General features: G+C 37.7%; 1 protein-coding gene across 5 annotated transcripts in view; it reads right to left on the bottom strand.

The window, feature by feature from the left end:
• Positions 1-569: 569 nt before the first annotated feature.
• LOC143885003 (uncharacterized) overlaps positions 570-15,205 on the bottom strand; it is a 137,604-nt gene continuing 122,968 nt past the window's right edge. For 2 of the 5 annotated variants that reach the window (XM_077388933.1, XM_077388934.1), the window contains exons 39-50: positions 14,671-14,817; positions 14,444-14,560; positions 14,261-14,308; positions 13,846-13,992; positions 13,700-13,761; positions 7,140-7,293; positions 6,850-7,041; positions 6,161-6,265; positions 5,722-5,856; positions 4,596-4,844; positions 1,377-1,478; positions 570-1,135 (exon numbers count right to left, since the gene is read on the bottom strand). In XM_077388933.1, coding sequence (XP_077245048.1) covers positions 1,013-1,135; positions 1,377-1,478; positions 4,596-4,844; positions 5,722-5,856; positions 6,161-6,265; positions 6,850-7,041; positions 7,140-7,293; positions 13,700-13,761; positions 13,846-13,992; positions 14,261-14,308; positions 14,444-14,560; positions 14,671-14,817 — 1,581 coding nt within the window. In that variant the 3' untranslated portion in view covers positions 570-1,012. Of the gene's footprint in view, positions 1,136-1,376; positions 1,479-4,595; positions 4,845-5,721; positions 5,857-6,160; positions 6,266-6,849; positions 7,042-7,139; positions 7,294-9,206; positions 9,277-13,699; positions 13,762-13,845; positions 13,993-14,102; positions 14,195-14,260; positions 14,309-14,443; positions 14,561-14,670; positions 14,818-15,205 lie in introns of those variants that run through there. The other 3 variants (XM_077388935.1, XM_077388936.1, XM_077388937.1) reach the window with 3 other exon arrangements.

Raw genomic sequence — 15,205 nt, 5'->3', positions numbered from 1 at the left:
GAGATGTACTGAAGGACAAATTGTAATTTTGTGTCCATAGGCATGTTGGTCATTTTGACTAGCTTGCACAAGTGCAAGCAACATATGTTCGCTCAATCTTTTCCCATTGCCCACCTATTTCAAATTCAACTCTAAACCGGCCACCACTGTCCTAAGCACTATAGACTCTACTTTCCCATACCAACTACCACTTACCTAAGCCATTTACTCTCTACTTTCCTTTGACTAGACTTATCTTCATTTACCCCATATTCTCCATTAGCAAGACCTCCATTTAAGCTCTATTGCATGCAAGTTTGTGACCGAAGGAAAGAGCCAACTTACCCCATATTTTTTCCATAGTTTGAAGCTTTCTTATTCTATCGTTCCACTTGTAGTGCTGTTCATGATTTGGTGATTGTTCTTCTCTCTTAAAGAGAAGTGACAGATTTTGTGATTCTCCTAAGTAAATTATATTTTGGGTTGATATTTTTCGGCCTTCCTCACCCATCTGTCTCAGTTCTCTCGCTCTCTCGCCTTCCATCATCATTCAATATGTTAATATTCCATGGAAAAACAATTCTTAGTTGCCAAAAATGGCCTATAAGTGAGTATTTTCCAACTTGAAAAATGACGAGGATCCATTGTTCACAATCTGAGTACATTAAATACACCAATATATCCAAAGACATGAACTCAATAAATAGACTACATGATAAAAATCATACCGGTTGAAGGAATGATCCTGAACTTTAAATTAATGGACTTCTATCCTTTGAAAGTAAAATCTTTGCAATTTATTTGTTTTCGAAATGCAATTGCAGATGAATAATTGGATGTTTATGAGAATTTTTGCCACCTTTTGCCAAGTGGTGGAGCACAACTCTTCACTGGCACCAATAGACTTGATAGAGAACCATAATCTTGGGAGAGTTGACAAACCAGATAATAGGTCTAAGAAGAAAATCTAGGCTTTCTGCAGAGAAAAATGGTAAGAAAATTTCTCCCATGAACACTTCTTTTCTGTTTTTCATCAAGACATCATTCCATCATCTACAGCTTTTGCACCGCATGATCTGGACACTGACTCAAACAAATTCTCAATCTCAGGTGCACAGCGAATAAATGACCGACTCCAAAAGTTATACCGACGATTCTGCAAAGAAGCAAGGAACCAACTTACGAAAAATAACTCAAGATAAAAGAATACAGGAACAATTAATTCTATAAAACGATAGGCACGCCGTATCACCGTTATCAGGGATGATCCCACAGCCCTCTCCATTGTGCAACACGTCAAGTCATCTATTAATAACTATTTTCACATAACAAGAACACCTGTCTCCTTGATAACTATTCAAAGAGAATCAAGAATTGAGTTCCGCTGAAATAAATACCTTAATAAGCTCAATAAAAGTAATTAGCAGTCCCCACGGATGGGGTCGGTTGACAATGAGACGCTCCAACAATACTCTTGTTATTTGTTCCTGGATGATTTCCTGCAATGACAACAATAGTAAATAAATTAGTATTCGCAATGAAGACAATCCACATGGTAGAATTTTATTGAACAAACGTGGAATACAGAATCTTACATAGGGGAACACATAATTCATCTTTAAGGACTCACTCCTAGCAAGAGACTTCGTAAATCACTAATGAAAAATCCTTTACGCAAATCATTTAACTCATCAATGAAGCACCAATCTACATGAACCAGAGCTTTTTTATTTTGTACAAGCTCTAAGTTTTGATGAAATACCTTCCCACCCAAAAAGAACCCCACAAATTGGTAATGAAACCACGAACTCCGGTAACAAGGGAACCTACCTCTGTTTTGAATCCTCACTCCTATTGGACACGAAGAAGGCACAATTGTCTCAAAACATTTCGGTAAACACCACGCCTACCGGATCCAAATTCCCAAAGATTAACCATCGAAATTAAGCATGATAACATTCGGGGGAGGGGGTGTTCATTTCACTGCCGCCTTGTCTTTGTGCATCCTATACTTGATAAATTACATCCATTTCCTAAAGAAAACTTGGAAAGAATACCCCCATTAACTCTTTTGTTGCTAAAGACCAACCAACTATGGTAATGTAGCATTTGTCAACTTGCTAAAGCGACCGGGGTTGTATACATCGTTGCCTATATCCCAAGAGTCAGGGCAAGATCTAAGAATGGATTTTGTCCTTGGTTTTCCAAAGACCCATAGAGGGGCACGATTCTATTTATGTCGTGGTCGATCATTCCTTGTATTACATCTGTTGTTGTCTACATGGCAGGACTTTTTCTTCAAGGAGGCGCGTCTTCATGGTCTTCCAAAGACAATTGTTTTTTATAGAGACGTGAAGTTTCTAAGTTATTTTTCAATGACTAGGTAAATTGTTGAATATCAAGCTCAAGTATTTATTGGTTTTACATCCATAGATGGATGGGAAGATAGAGGTGGTGAACAACAGGAGGTTAGAGATTTATTGAGATGTTTAGTTGATGACCACCTCACGATTTAAGATCAGATATTATCAACGGATGAATTTGGATACCGCAGAGTTGACTGGATAATGATAATGATCGAGTCCTTTTTCGAAGATGAAATTCCACCAGAGGCGAGACAGCTCCTGAGATCAGGATTGGGATTGACGAATGGATGGAATGATCTTGAGCTTATAGTAGGAGCTGAGCTCTTCCGCTCAGCAGTCCCGTGAAACAAGTTCACCCTCAAGGGGAGTAATTAATCTTTCATAATAAAATGCCCTTTATTAGTAAGGCGGTTCAGTAAAACTGAGTACCTTCACTTAAAAGGTCAGAATGGGCATACTCCATTATGGGTGTAACAGAGAGAGGAACTCTCTTTCCAGAAGTCCCAAGAGTTAGGGCAAGATCTAAGAAAGGATTTTGTCCTTGGTTTACCAAAGACTCATAGAGGGGCACGATTCTATTTATGTGGTGGTTAATAGGTTCTTTAAGATGGCTCACTTCATTCCTTGTATTACATCTGTTGTTGTCTACATGGCAAGACTTTTTCTTCAAGGAGGCAGTGCTTCTTCATGGTCTTCCAAAGACAATTGTTTTTTACAGAGACGTGAAGTTTCAATGGCTAGGTAAATTGTTGAATATCAAGATCAAGTATTTATTGGCTTTACATCCATAGAGGGATGGGAAGATAGAGGTGGTGAACAACAGGAGGTTAGAGATTTATTGAGATGTTTAGTTGATGATCACCTCACGATTTAAGATCAGATATTATCAACGGATGAATTTGGATACAATAGTTCTGTTAATAGAACCACAGAGACAGCTCTTTCAAGATTATTACTAGGTTACAGCAACGTAAGACAATATAATTAATTCCTTTGCCTCTAAAAGCAAGACCATGCCACGTCCAGTTTGAAGACAAGTCTGTGTTTGTTTCTGATTTTGATTTCCATGTCTATTAATCCCTCTTAGCCTTCTTTACTCTGTCCTCTTTTCTTGACTTCTTTTCTGGGGTTAACCGTTCCAACTTACGGTGCAGATTTATTACTATTTTATATTCTATTTCTGTTGCGAAAGAATCCAATCTGGTTCTGTTCTGTTTTCAACAGCTAATGTGTAACAGCAGTTTCCAAACCCATTATGTAACCATGTCGGTCCGTTTCTGATTCTGATTCCATGCCTATTGATCCTTTATATTCCCTTTATAAATTCTCCTACATCTAACCTTTAAGAGGTTACACTCAAGAAGTGCAGGTCCCAAGATTTTAAAGAAAAACAGCGCTAACGCCTATGTCTTAGAGCTACCAGGAGACATGAGTCTCAGTATTATCTATAATGTGGAGGACTTAGCCATCTACGATGGTCAACATGATGATTAGCAAGTAGAAGAGCAAGCAGTTCAAGTACCACATATTCCTAAGCACAAGGACATAGAGCTTTTAAAACTTATATTCCCGAGTGGAAGGGCCGACCGCTTTCAAATTATACTTGCGTTGCTGGTGTTAAAATCCAAGGCATTAATCCTAATTTATACGAGCAGTATCAAGCCTTTTACTCGCTAGGGTTGAGTTCTCTAAAAGCAGGGGAAAATGATAAGGATTAGCACTGCATAGTTTATCCGTCGTTAAACTGGGTCGAATACTTTATGATATGGGTGGACTATCAGAAATTATAGCCAGAGCTGCTAAAAGTGGACACACCGAAGAAGCCCTTTTTACATCAGAAAATCCACCATCATTAGATTTTCTTCTTTTCTAGATTTGTCTTTAGAATTCTGTTTAATCCCTTCAATGTCCTCTACCGAAAAATTGGAGATAGCCCTCCTAACTTATAATTCCATCCGCATCTCCGTTTCTTTTTACAACAGCCACCTAACGGCATGTGTCCCTACATGGAGTGACAGTTTTCGCCCACTCTAATAGCAATAAATAGTAGTGATAATGAAAATTACAAGGTTGCTTACTGGAGCAATTTTCTTGGTAATGAAATCTCAGAGAGTTACACCCAGTTGCATAAAAATAACAGAACAGAGTACCACATTGACTATCTACTGAAGTACAAGAATATAAATCAACATGCAATTCAAAAAAAAAAAAAAAAGAACATAAATCAACACATGAATAACACAGCCTCACCTGCTTTGCTTCTACAAACAAGTAGAGAAGCATAAAGGAGAAATAATGTGTATGGTTGTTCGGGTAACGTAATTGGTTGGCAACAGCATTGAGGAAAAGGTACCGCCCTTCTGTATCCAGGTCCCCAATCAGAGTCTGGAAAATATCCATGGCAGTACCAACTGAAAAGAAATCCATGGAAGCAGTGTGGGTCATTTGTGGTGTAGGTGCATCCTGAGCTGTAGACTTGCTCTGTAGTTGCTGGATTGCCTGCAGCGCTCCAAAGAGAGTATCAAAAGATGGGTATTGTTTCTTTTACATCAATGTCCATTTACTCGTAAATTGTATAAATAATGTCCATATACTCAATGTTTCAGCTATGTAAATATGGAAATAATCATGCATAACTAGAAAGCGAAACTATATAACCTTATATGAAAAATAAATCATAGATGCTAAAGACTGATGTCCGATCGCCTATTTAAAGAAGATCCCCATTCTCAATGGTTGACTGGCAAATATGACCATTTAATGTTGGAAATGAAGACCAGGATATTTATTGAGAAAATAAATAAACAGATGACATCAAGAACAATGCTTTCCATTTATATTTGATGTTGGAAATGAAGACCAGCATATTTATTGAGAAAAAATAAATAAATAAATGACATCAAGAACAATGCTTTCCATTTATATTTGAATGATAAATGGCGTGCACCATGTTCATAATACCAATGTAATTGCTTTATATATTCATATCAAATGATGGAAAAATACAGTAACTGTAGGCCAACATAGGCAAACACGAATAAAAGGCCAATGCCACATAAATTCATATGGGAACAGGTCAGGTCTGGCAAGATAAACCCTACTCTACAAATTTCTTTCAGGTTATGGAAACCTGAACCCAACCCAACTTGGAGTGACCTATTGATAAACAACCCAAACGCGGCAAGTTCAGTTTGGTATGGGCCAACACGACCTATCTTGCACCCTGATTGAAATCAATCTTTGGACTCAAACTCATATGGCAAATAGATTAAAGTCAGAGGTTATGTAACTTCTTTGGAAGAAAAAGGAAAAAAAAAACAGGGAATTTCATCAACGAGGTATTTGTTTCAATTCTAGAATTCCAAGAAATTGTTACCTGCACGCCTACGTAAATCACAAGGGAGTTTATCAGTGGTACATTGTATCGAGTCCCGGACAGAGAAGCCTCACTCTGCGGAAGCAGCAGTCTCTGCTTCAGCTCCGCTAAAAATGAAGAGCCCTGTTGCCTAGTCTACAGAGCACAAAAGATAGAAACAAAATATAATGAGTAAAAATCTCAAACATATTTACCCATAAAAAAAAAAAACCCTCTCAAACAGATGATCATTACACAATGGTAGAACATAAAGACCAGACAAATAATACTAATACTGCCCGCATACTATTTTGGTGAAAACGAACAATCTAGGTGAAAACGAACACAATCAAACAAAGAAGAAAAATGTGCAAAGATACGACAATAACCGGTCTTTGCATTTTTAAAATATTGCAATCATGTTTATATAGTCAACATTAGTATGGCGAACTCCAAATACCTTGAGATACTCATCAATGTCTGCCTTTATCTGCTTCACTTTCAAAGCAGCATCAATCTCAGAGAGTATGTGTGGTGATTGACCGATTTCAGGCAGAAGATCAATCTGCATATGAAAAGGAAAAAGGATAAACAGTTTACTCTGAGATTGGTAATTGATGTTTAGGAAGTGTATACGGCTTTGTTGCACGGATTCGGATTCGTTTGTTGGGATCCAACACGGATTTGAGATGTCGGATTCTGGAAACCCCAAAAACTAGGATTCATGGATTCGGTAATTTTTATTAAATAATATATATCTATCTATATATATATATATATATATATTCATGAAAAATTTGAGGCGTTTATTTTTATTAAGAGAGTCGAAGAAGAAGAAGGGAAGAGATGTTCGAGGGTGGAGGGTGGAGGCACTAGGATTTCAATTAAAAGAGGATATGTTGTGCTTTTATATATAAAAAAAAGAGTTAAGAAGAACGTGTTTAAAGGGAAAATATATAGAATTTGCATTTTAAAATAGACAACGATGTGTCGGATTCGCTCGAAAAAAAATGATTCGTGTGCAACATGGCTACGACAAGAATCCGGATGTGTCCCACGAGAATCCATGTCCGATTCGCATGTCGAAACGTGTCAACACGGACTTGGCATAAGGAACAAAGAAACCATGCAATACAGGTATGCGGCTACCTTTAAGTTCGGAGTAGATGGATCAGGCAACCTCATATTGCGAGGAAATGCACTGAGAATAACATTCCGCATTTGAATGCAACTGGAAGGGATTACATCACATAAGCTTAAATGATAATCACAAAGGAATTCTGGAAAATCATGGAGCAGTACCAACAGCACCCTCAGGGTGCCTCTGTACAGCAAGTGAACCTGCACACAAGTAAAGATACAGATAAAATTTTAAAAAATGACACTTTAAATAACTGAATTTACATCAAAACAAGCACCATAAATAATAAAAGGCATACTGATTCTATTAATTCGGCATTCCTCAAATATGGCTCCATGAACTTGAACAGGTCTACGAGTAAGCGCTGAATGAAACTCCAACCCATCTGAGAGTTGCTCATTAGCAATTTAGGCATGAAACTTCGGTGGCTCACCAACTCAAGCCATGCAAAGCTGAAAGAAATTTATCAGATCACTGACCTCACTGAGTAAAATAAAGGGAGAAAAACATAATACAGAATGAATGAATAATCAACAAAGAATTCGCATTCAAGTAAACTTACAAAGATTTAGCACTTGAGTAAACTTACTCAACACGATTTCCTGACAATGCAGAATGAAAGAACAATCAACAAAGATAGAACCATTAGAGTAAACTTACTCCACAGATTTCCTAATAAGCTACCAACCTGAAATGACCTCAAGGGAAAGTCAACTGGTCACAGACAAATCACGAAGGGAAGTAGACTTTAAGTTATTTAGTACAGGACGCCATGAAAGGCAATATCTTATGGAATACTTCCTTCCCTGCAGTTGTTTGGGTTTTGTGGAAAGAGAGGAATGCTAGGATATTCAAGGGGTATGCAAAGAGCTCCCTTATCTATCTAACAAGGTGGTAGCTCTCACAATCGTTTGGGTGAAGTCCCTTCCAAGTTTCAAATTTGTTTCCACTTTTGACTTATGAAATGGGTGGAGGGAGGTGTGCTCCTTCTCTGAGATGAGACCTTTGATAGTGCAGGATTGGGAGCCGCCGGCTCATAGGTTCTTGAAGCTTAAGTTCGATGACTCTAGTCTTGGAAACCCGTGTCCAACTAATATTGGGGAAGTTCCTAAGAGATGATGGGGGATCTATGAAATGGAACTTTGCTAGCCCCATTGGAGTGGCAGACGCAAGTGAGGCGGAGGGGTGCATGCAGTTCATCAACGTATCAAGCTTCTAGTGAGAGAAGATTTAAATAAAGTGGTGGTAGAAGGGGACTCCCTCAATGTTATCTGGTGGGTGAGAGGCTCTCACGTCTTCCCTTGGAGAATTGCTGAGCTATTTGAGGAGATTAAAGACATTTTGGGTAATTCGAGTATCTCCTTACGTCATATCAGGAGATCTACATATGGGGTGGTGGATAGGCATGCAAGGGATGGGGTTCGGTTGGCGGCCCTGGAGCAGTTCGACTTTTTACCGCCTCGAGCTTTTTTCGATCTTTTGTTATCTTTTCTCTTCATATTCTCATGCATCCATTTTGTCCTCTTCTTTTGTGTTCGTATTTGACCATCTCGGTCCTTCTCTTTGAATGAAATTTCAACCATTCAATAAAAAACAAAAGTATAGGACTGCATGAAGTTGGACAGACTTGGTTTTAACATGTTTTTCTCAGTCAAACCATTATCACTACCAAACAGCAGTAACATAGTTTCTAACCTCCGCATAAAATACCTAAGCATCTAAATACACATCCCAATGATCAAAAGAGCATTTCTAAATCTGGTCAGCATTTTGAGTTGTAATAGGCCACTTTCAAAAATTAACTGCTTACTTAATGTCCTCGAAGCATAATATCAGGAATTTCCTGTAGGCAAGAGCAATCATGGGTTCATTCTGTAAGGCTAATAGGTTGACAGGAATGTGTATATGGGGGAAAGATTTTGTAAGCTTAAGTACCAGAGATATACACTACATGTACTAATTGTGTGTGTACCACAATCAATACGGGAGCAAACTATAACCTCCTAGAGGATCATGATGCACTCACTTCATGGTACATGCTTAGCAGGCTATGCACGGAATTCCAGTTCTCTGAAGTTATGGTTCTAATGTTCTCTTAGTTCGTTAGTTGAAATGGAAAAGAAACTACGAAAAAAGTTAAAGAGTAATAATCCTTTATTTAAGCAATCCTGATAACAGTTATAACAACACCTGCTAGTTATGCAATCTGTAACTCATCGATCTTCAATTGCACAAAAGATTTAACTATGCTTCTAAACCTACTTCAATGTTATCAAGACTTCCTAACATATCGATTAAATAGTAGAAATATTGATCATGCCGCAAGGAAACAAGATAGGTACAAGTAGAAACTGTCTACAATTACCAGTCTTGTGTGTGTCGGACACTTCCTTGTTTTAGTGGGATCAACCTTTAGCATGCTCAGTACAAATTGTCTGCATAGAATGTGCATCTTCAAGTTTCTCAAACCAAGTATTATAGTAGAAAAAGAGGCACCTACGGTGATCAGTTACTGAGACATGTAAAAGATGAACAAAGATGCACTTGCCACAATGGACACAGAAGCAAAATATATCCTATAGAGGATCACAAAGTACACACTTCTCGGTACACTCGTATCAGGTCTTGCATGGAATTCTTCTCTTGAAGTGCACTCACATGGGGAATGCTAAGATGTCCACTTCAAAGACATATTTGCATTTAATCCATTTTTTATAGACAAAAATAACCTCGTTAGATTATTGTTAGTTTTGTATCATCAAGGGCATTTTTTGTCATAAGCCCAAATATGATTTTTCTAGGTATGCTTCCCATCCAAACGGCCCTGAAAATCACTTTTGGGTTTAAGAAATGAGAAAACAGGGAGGATCTCTCTCATTTCTGGATGTAATGCTCTAACTCCCTAACATTGAAGCCCAGCCCTGGATATATTAGAGTTTTTTTTGGGGAACCAATGCTCGAAACTACAATCTAAAGGGCTAAAGCCGAGACCCTTTACCAACAAGGCAGCCAAGAGGTTGGTTGGATATATTAGAGTTCCTAATCAGTTTTAAGTAAATATTCAAATCCACCCCAATTGTATCTTTCCCCTTTCTCTCTTTTTTTTCCTCATTAGTGGGTTTGTCTCAAATATTAGATCATGTATGTATTCCATTTCACTGACTCAGTTTTCTTCCTCACGAGAATCAAAAGCAAGAACTTGCGCAAAGAAGGAAACTGTTTCTAGAGAGAGATGGCGGTGAGCTTGGAAATGGGAACTTTGATAATGTAGGGAAACGGCCACCAAAAAAGGTAGAAACGAAGATTAAATCCTTGATTTCCCTCCTCTCCATGCCCACATCGGAACACGCCCACATTGGAACACCCTCTCCATTGTTTATGTGGGCATCTTCCAGCCCTTCGATGATGGGCTGTTTAGCCAAAAGGGTCATCGAACAAATAGCTTTTTGCTCTTGTCATCCTCCGTCACCTCCGTCGTCTTGTGTGTGTGTGTGTGTGGAATCAGAAAAATCGATGCAACGGGATTATTAGTGTTGCAGGATTTGGAGCTGACTCTTCTGAAAATGGGAGGGGAAGTTTTGTTTATGAATGGAGAGGATGGGGAGATTTCTGTTATGGGGTTTCAGAGGAAGGTTGTTGTAGTTGCTGCCGCTATGAGGGAAATGGAAGCGATGAAGAAGATGATTCTACCGGTACTGATAGGAGTGGAGAGGAAAGAGCGAGGAAATAGCTTTTTGGAGAAGGAAAAAATGCAGAGTACTAAAAGAAACGAGCACGATAACCAACTGCAATACATATGATTTTAAGACACAATGTTTGAAGGGATTTTTAAGCTAAATTTTTTGGATAGGATGCTAATATCAGCTCTCAGAACGTGATGATCAAGATTGACAAGTTCTTCTCCTCTCCTTCAATAAAAACCACCCACCCACGCACCAACACAAACACACATTGGGTGTGGGTGCGAAACCTTAAATAAAATCTTTTTTTTGAGGGCGCCTTAAATAAAATCTTCTTTTAAGCAATCCTGATAAAATAGGGATTAGAATGAGGATTAAGAGACCTCCTAGATATGTAGTCTACAACTCATTGCTTGGGTCGCCGACCCGAACCATGGTTTCAAATTTTGGTTTTGGAATGCATTCCGGTCAATGAAGCACGGATACGGGTACGACACGATACGGGTACGTGGTTTCAAATTTCGGTTTTGGAATGCATTGGCGGTATGCTGAATATAATATATTTTTATAAAAATAAAAAATAAAATATTTTGTTAAAGAATTCAAACAATTTAATTGGAGAACAATCAAATAACAATAACATCACAAAAATCTAATATTACTTCTAAGTTGTTAGGTTTTTAATTATGGGATATATCTATATACTATATAGGAGAAGAGAAAAGAAGAGATTTTTTTGAATTTCTTGAAAATTCTATGAGAATTACACATCACTTTTTTTGACTTTTTTTAACAAATGCACCCATTCAACTCACATATTTTCAATCCTACCCCCTCTTTTATGCTTTTTAACAAAGGCACCCATTAAAGCCACATAATTTCAATCTTACCCCCCTCCTTTATGGTTTTTTAATAAAAAATCTATAGGGTGATCTTAACCATCCGATTTAAGAGGACTTATGAAAACCTCTATAGATTGGAGGGCTAGGATCAGCCTATGGAAATGATTATTGGGGCACAACCTATTTATGTTGTGTTCCATCACATAGACGGTTTGGATCAACCTATGACATGGTCCGTACAGTTCTTTGTCAGCCCATGCATCGCACGGGGTTTTTTACTAGTTTATATATATATATATATATATATATATATATATATATATATGAGAAAACGGTTCCTACACATATGTGTAGAGAGTTCTCTACACACTAGCTTAAAATACAGTGGGGGCCCACATTGTTTGGGTGATCCAAGCCATCCATTTTAAAGGCCCTCACATAGATAGGGTGTCTACAAAAAATCAGATCCATAGGATCATCCAAACCTTACGATTTGTGGAGGTAAAATGGATGTCTTTAAACCTTCACAAATTAGTCCATTTTTTGCCTCCACAGTTCGAACGGTTAGGATGATCCTATGGATCTGATTTTTTGTGGACACCCTATCTATGTGAGGGCCTTAAAAATGAATGGTTTGGATCACCCAAATAATGTGGCCCCCACTGTATTTTAAGCTAGTGTGTAGATAACTTATCTACACATATGTGTAGGAACCGTTTTCTCTCTCTCTCTCTCTCTCTCTCTCTCTCTCTCTATATATATATATATATATATATATATATATATATATATATATATATATATATATATATATATTCAACTCCCCTTTTGGACAACCCATATATTGTAAATCTGTAATTTTCGATTTAATTTGAACCGGGTGCGCACTCGAACGCACCCAAAGAGTACCCAAGAGCACCCGATACGCACCCGACACGTGTACGTGGACCTCCGGAGAGTACCCGTGCTTCTTAGGTTCCGATCCTCACCGAAATTCCGGCCGAAATCCAATGAAATTAAACAAACTAATATTTTATCTCGTACAAAATTTTGGTGGAAATTATCGAAATTTAAAACCATGGCCGAGACCCATTGAATACTATGTATGCAGACTGAAAATGAGGATGAAGAAACACTCTAGTTGTTTGGTCAGCCTTTGATTAAGGTTTAACCATTCTTCTATACACATTTTAGAGCTATCAAGACCTCCTAATTCCTAGGCCAAATAGTTGCAATTACCCCAAGGAAGCTAGAATACTACAAATAAGTGGAAATATTTTGCCTTTGTTTGGGTCCATCTCTGCATATAATACTTCCTAGTTTTGGTGAGATGAACCTTTAGCAAGATCATGACAGATTTTCCCAATGGAATGTACATCAAGTTGTCTAAAACTCTAGTATGCTAATAGAAAGAAAAAGAAAAGCCGCTCATGGACTGCATGTAGCCATCATTTTAAATTTCGGATTTCGGATGGGACCGAAAATTTCAAATTTTGTGATTCAAAAACTGATTTTTAAAAAATATTATTATTCCAAAATTTTGGCCGAAATTTGGGAATAAATAAAATAATACTTTTTTATTACCGGATTTCGACCGAAATTTCGGTTTCGGCCAACGGAGAAACCGAAACCATAACCAAAATTTAAATCCGTGCCTGTAGCTGATCCTCAAACTGATTTAAGAGTCCCAAATACATCAATAAATTCAGCATGTACAGGAAATAGAAAAAAAAAAAATGAAAACTAAAAAAACAAGCTATAATTCCACGCCTAGTGAAGACAGTGTTCAAAGACCACAGAACATGCTCTGTAAACCAGGTTGAACATATTCTGGCCTGACAAAGCTTGACTCAAGCCTTGTCATGGAGCAAAATAATGCTGGAGAAAACTTACGAGGCAACATGGAAGGGTCATTTAATGGAAACAACGATCAGAAAACCTATTCTTCAGACAACTTTTTTTCTGTTTATAATAAAAATATGGGCATCCCTACAACAATCAGAACACATATTCTTAAGACAACTTTTTCAGTGTATAATAAAAATATGGGCATCACTACACAATCGCCTTCTGATGCATCTACTCAGCCAAAGCTGCTTCTCATAGATATGTTTTTGAACAATCTTCTAAAAGTTTTGGCATAGATATCTCTCCAGCTCGTTTTTTTAGAATAACAGCTTTGCAACTAAATCTTTTCATAATCAGAGACTTGTTGCTCACTATAATTTTTTATTATATCATTAATATGATGTTTTATAAGATTCCCACTGGGATTTTAAATTACTAAGATTCTATAAATACAAAATTTAACAGAACAATAAGAGAACCAAACTAACCTCCAACCAGGAACTTTCAGAGGTTGCAATGCATGGAAAGCATTTGCAAATGATGTCAAGACCTGAAAGTACCAGATTCACAACAGATAAAGAGAGATAGAAAGAGATAGAAGATAATGACGTCACAAAAAGTGAACAACTTGTACCTGAAAGTTGGCACCATCAAGGACAGGGTCCGGTGACCCAAAGTCCAAAAGCCAGTTTACAAACAACCTAAAATATGGCCTTGGGTTAAAGAAAGACTTCTTCTCTTCTGCATCCTTCTGGATGGCTCTGACAGTCACTGATAGAATCTGTTCATGTATCAAAATGAGAATGATGGAAGTAACAACAATAGGGTGGCCTAGTGCACGAGGCTCCCACCATTGTGGGGTCTGAGAGGGCTAGATGTACGCAGCCTTACCCCTGCTTTGCAGAGAAGCCGTTTCCGTGACTCGAACCCCTGACCACCAGGTCACAATGGAGCAACCTTACTGTTGCGCCAAGGCTCGCCCTCTGGAAGTAACAACAATAGAAACAAACAAAAATAAATAAATAAATAAATTGTTTGTAGAATTTAACCTTGGGCAAAAGAATAATTTTACTCACTCCCTGATCCACGGCACAGTACTGGCAACAACAAAGACAGAGTTACAAACCACGACTAATTACGGCTACATTTACTGAGGATAATGTAACCTAACAAGGTCACTATCAAAGATTCAAAGAAAATGCATATAAAAACTTACTGGAAGATAATTTTACCTTTATAACCAAAACCACAAGCTTTGCATACATATCAACAACAATAAATGAGAGGTTCTTGACATGTTGAGCTGGATTAATCCCCTCAGAGGCTAGGCAATGTGCTACAGAAAGTTCCTGAAATTAAAGAAAAAAAAATTAGGATAATGATGATGATAATCCTGCAAAATTGCTAATTGTCTGCAGACTTCTCCGGAAATAACAGCTACAAGAACAAGAAAAATTACAGTGAGAATGCGAAAAAATCGATCCGTAATATCATCTCCTTTAAGCAAACCGCTTTGATTAAGCTGTGAGATATAATGGGTATAAACTGTATCGGTTGCACCAGGAAGTTCACTAATCCGACACCATTCAGTGAATAAAAGAGAAACCTGCAGTGTATCCATGAGTATATAAAGATTACTAGAGAAGCAAAGAATATTTTTGTCATCTATTGATGGAGACAATTGAAGCGCATCAATTTGGAAAAAAAAAAAACGGTCTAATTATATCCAATCCACATCTAGAAGTTTAATTTCTTACATGATATATGGCCAGGGATGGAATTGGCAAACATAATGGGCATGTTTGGCTACCAAGAATTTGTTTTCATGATAAATCGGGCATCTCCAAGCGGAGATGATGGTGAAGTCCCTGAAAATCAGGAAACAAAATCACGGAAATGTTTGTTTACGGTGATGAGAAGTTGATAAAAATCGGAAACAAAAAACTCTGCTCAAAACTAGATCAACATTTTCCCAATTTTTAGCAACTTCGCAT

The sequence above is a fragment of the Tasmannia lanceolata genome, unplaced genomic scaffold, assembly GCF_043159265.1.
Source record: "Tasmannia lanceolata isolate RefF3 unplaced genomic scaffold, GAP_Taslan_0.1 ptg000008l, whole genome shotgun sequence".
Classification (NCBI taxonomy): Eukaryota; Viridiplantae; Streptophyta; class Magnoliopsida; order Canellales; family Winteraceae; genus Tasmannia; species Tasmannia lanceolata.
This window is presented reverse-complemented; position numbering and strand designations above follow the sequence as displayed.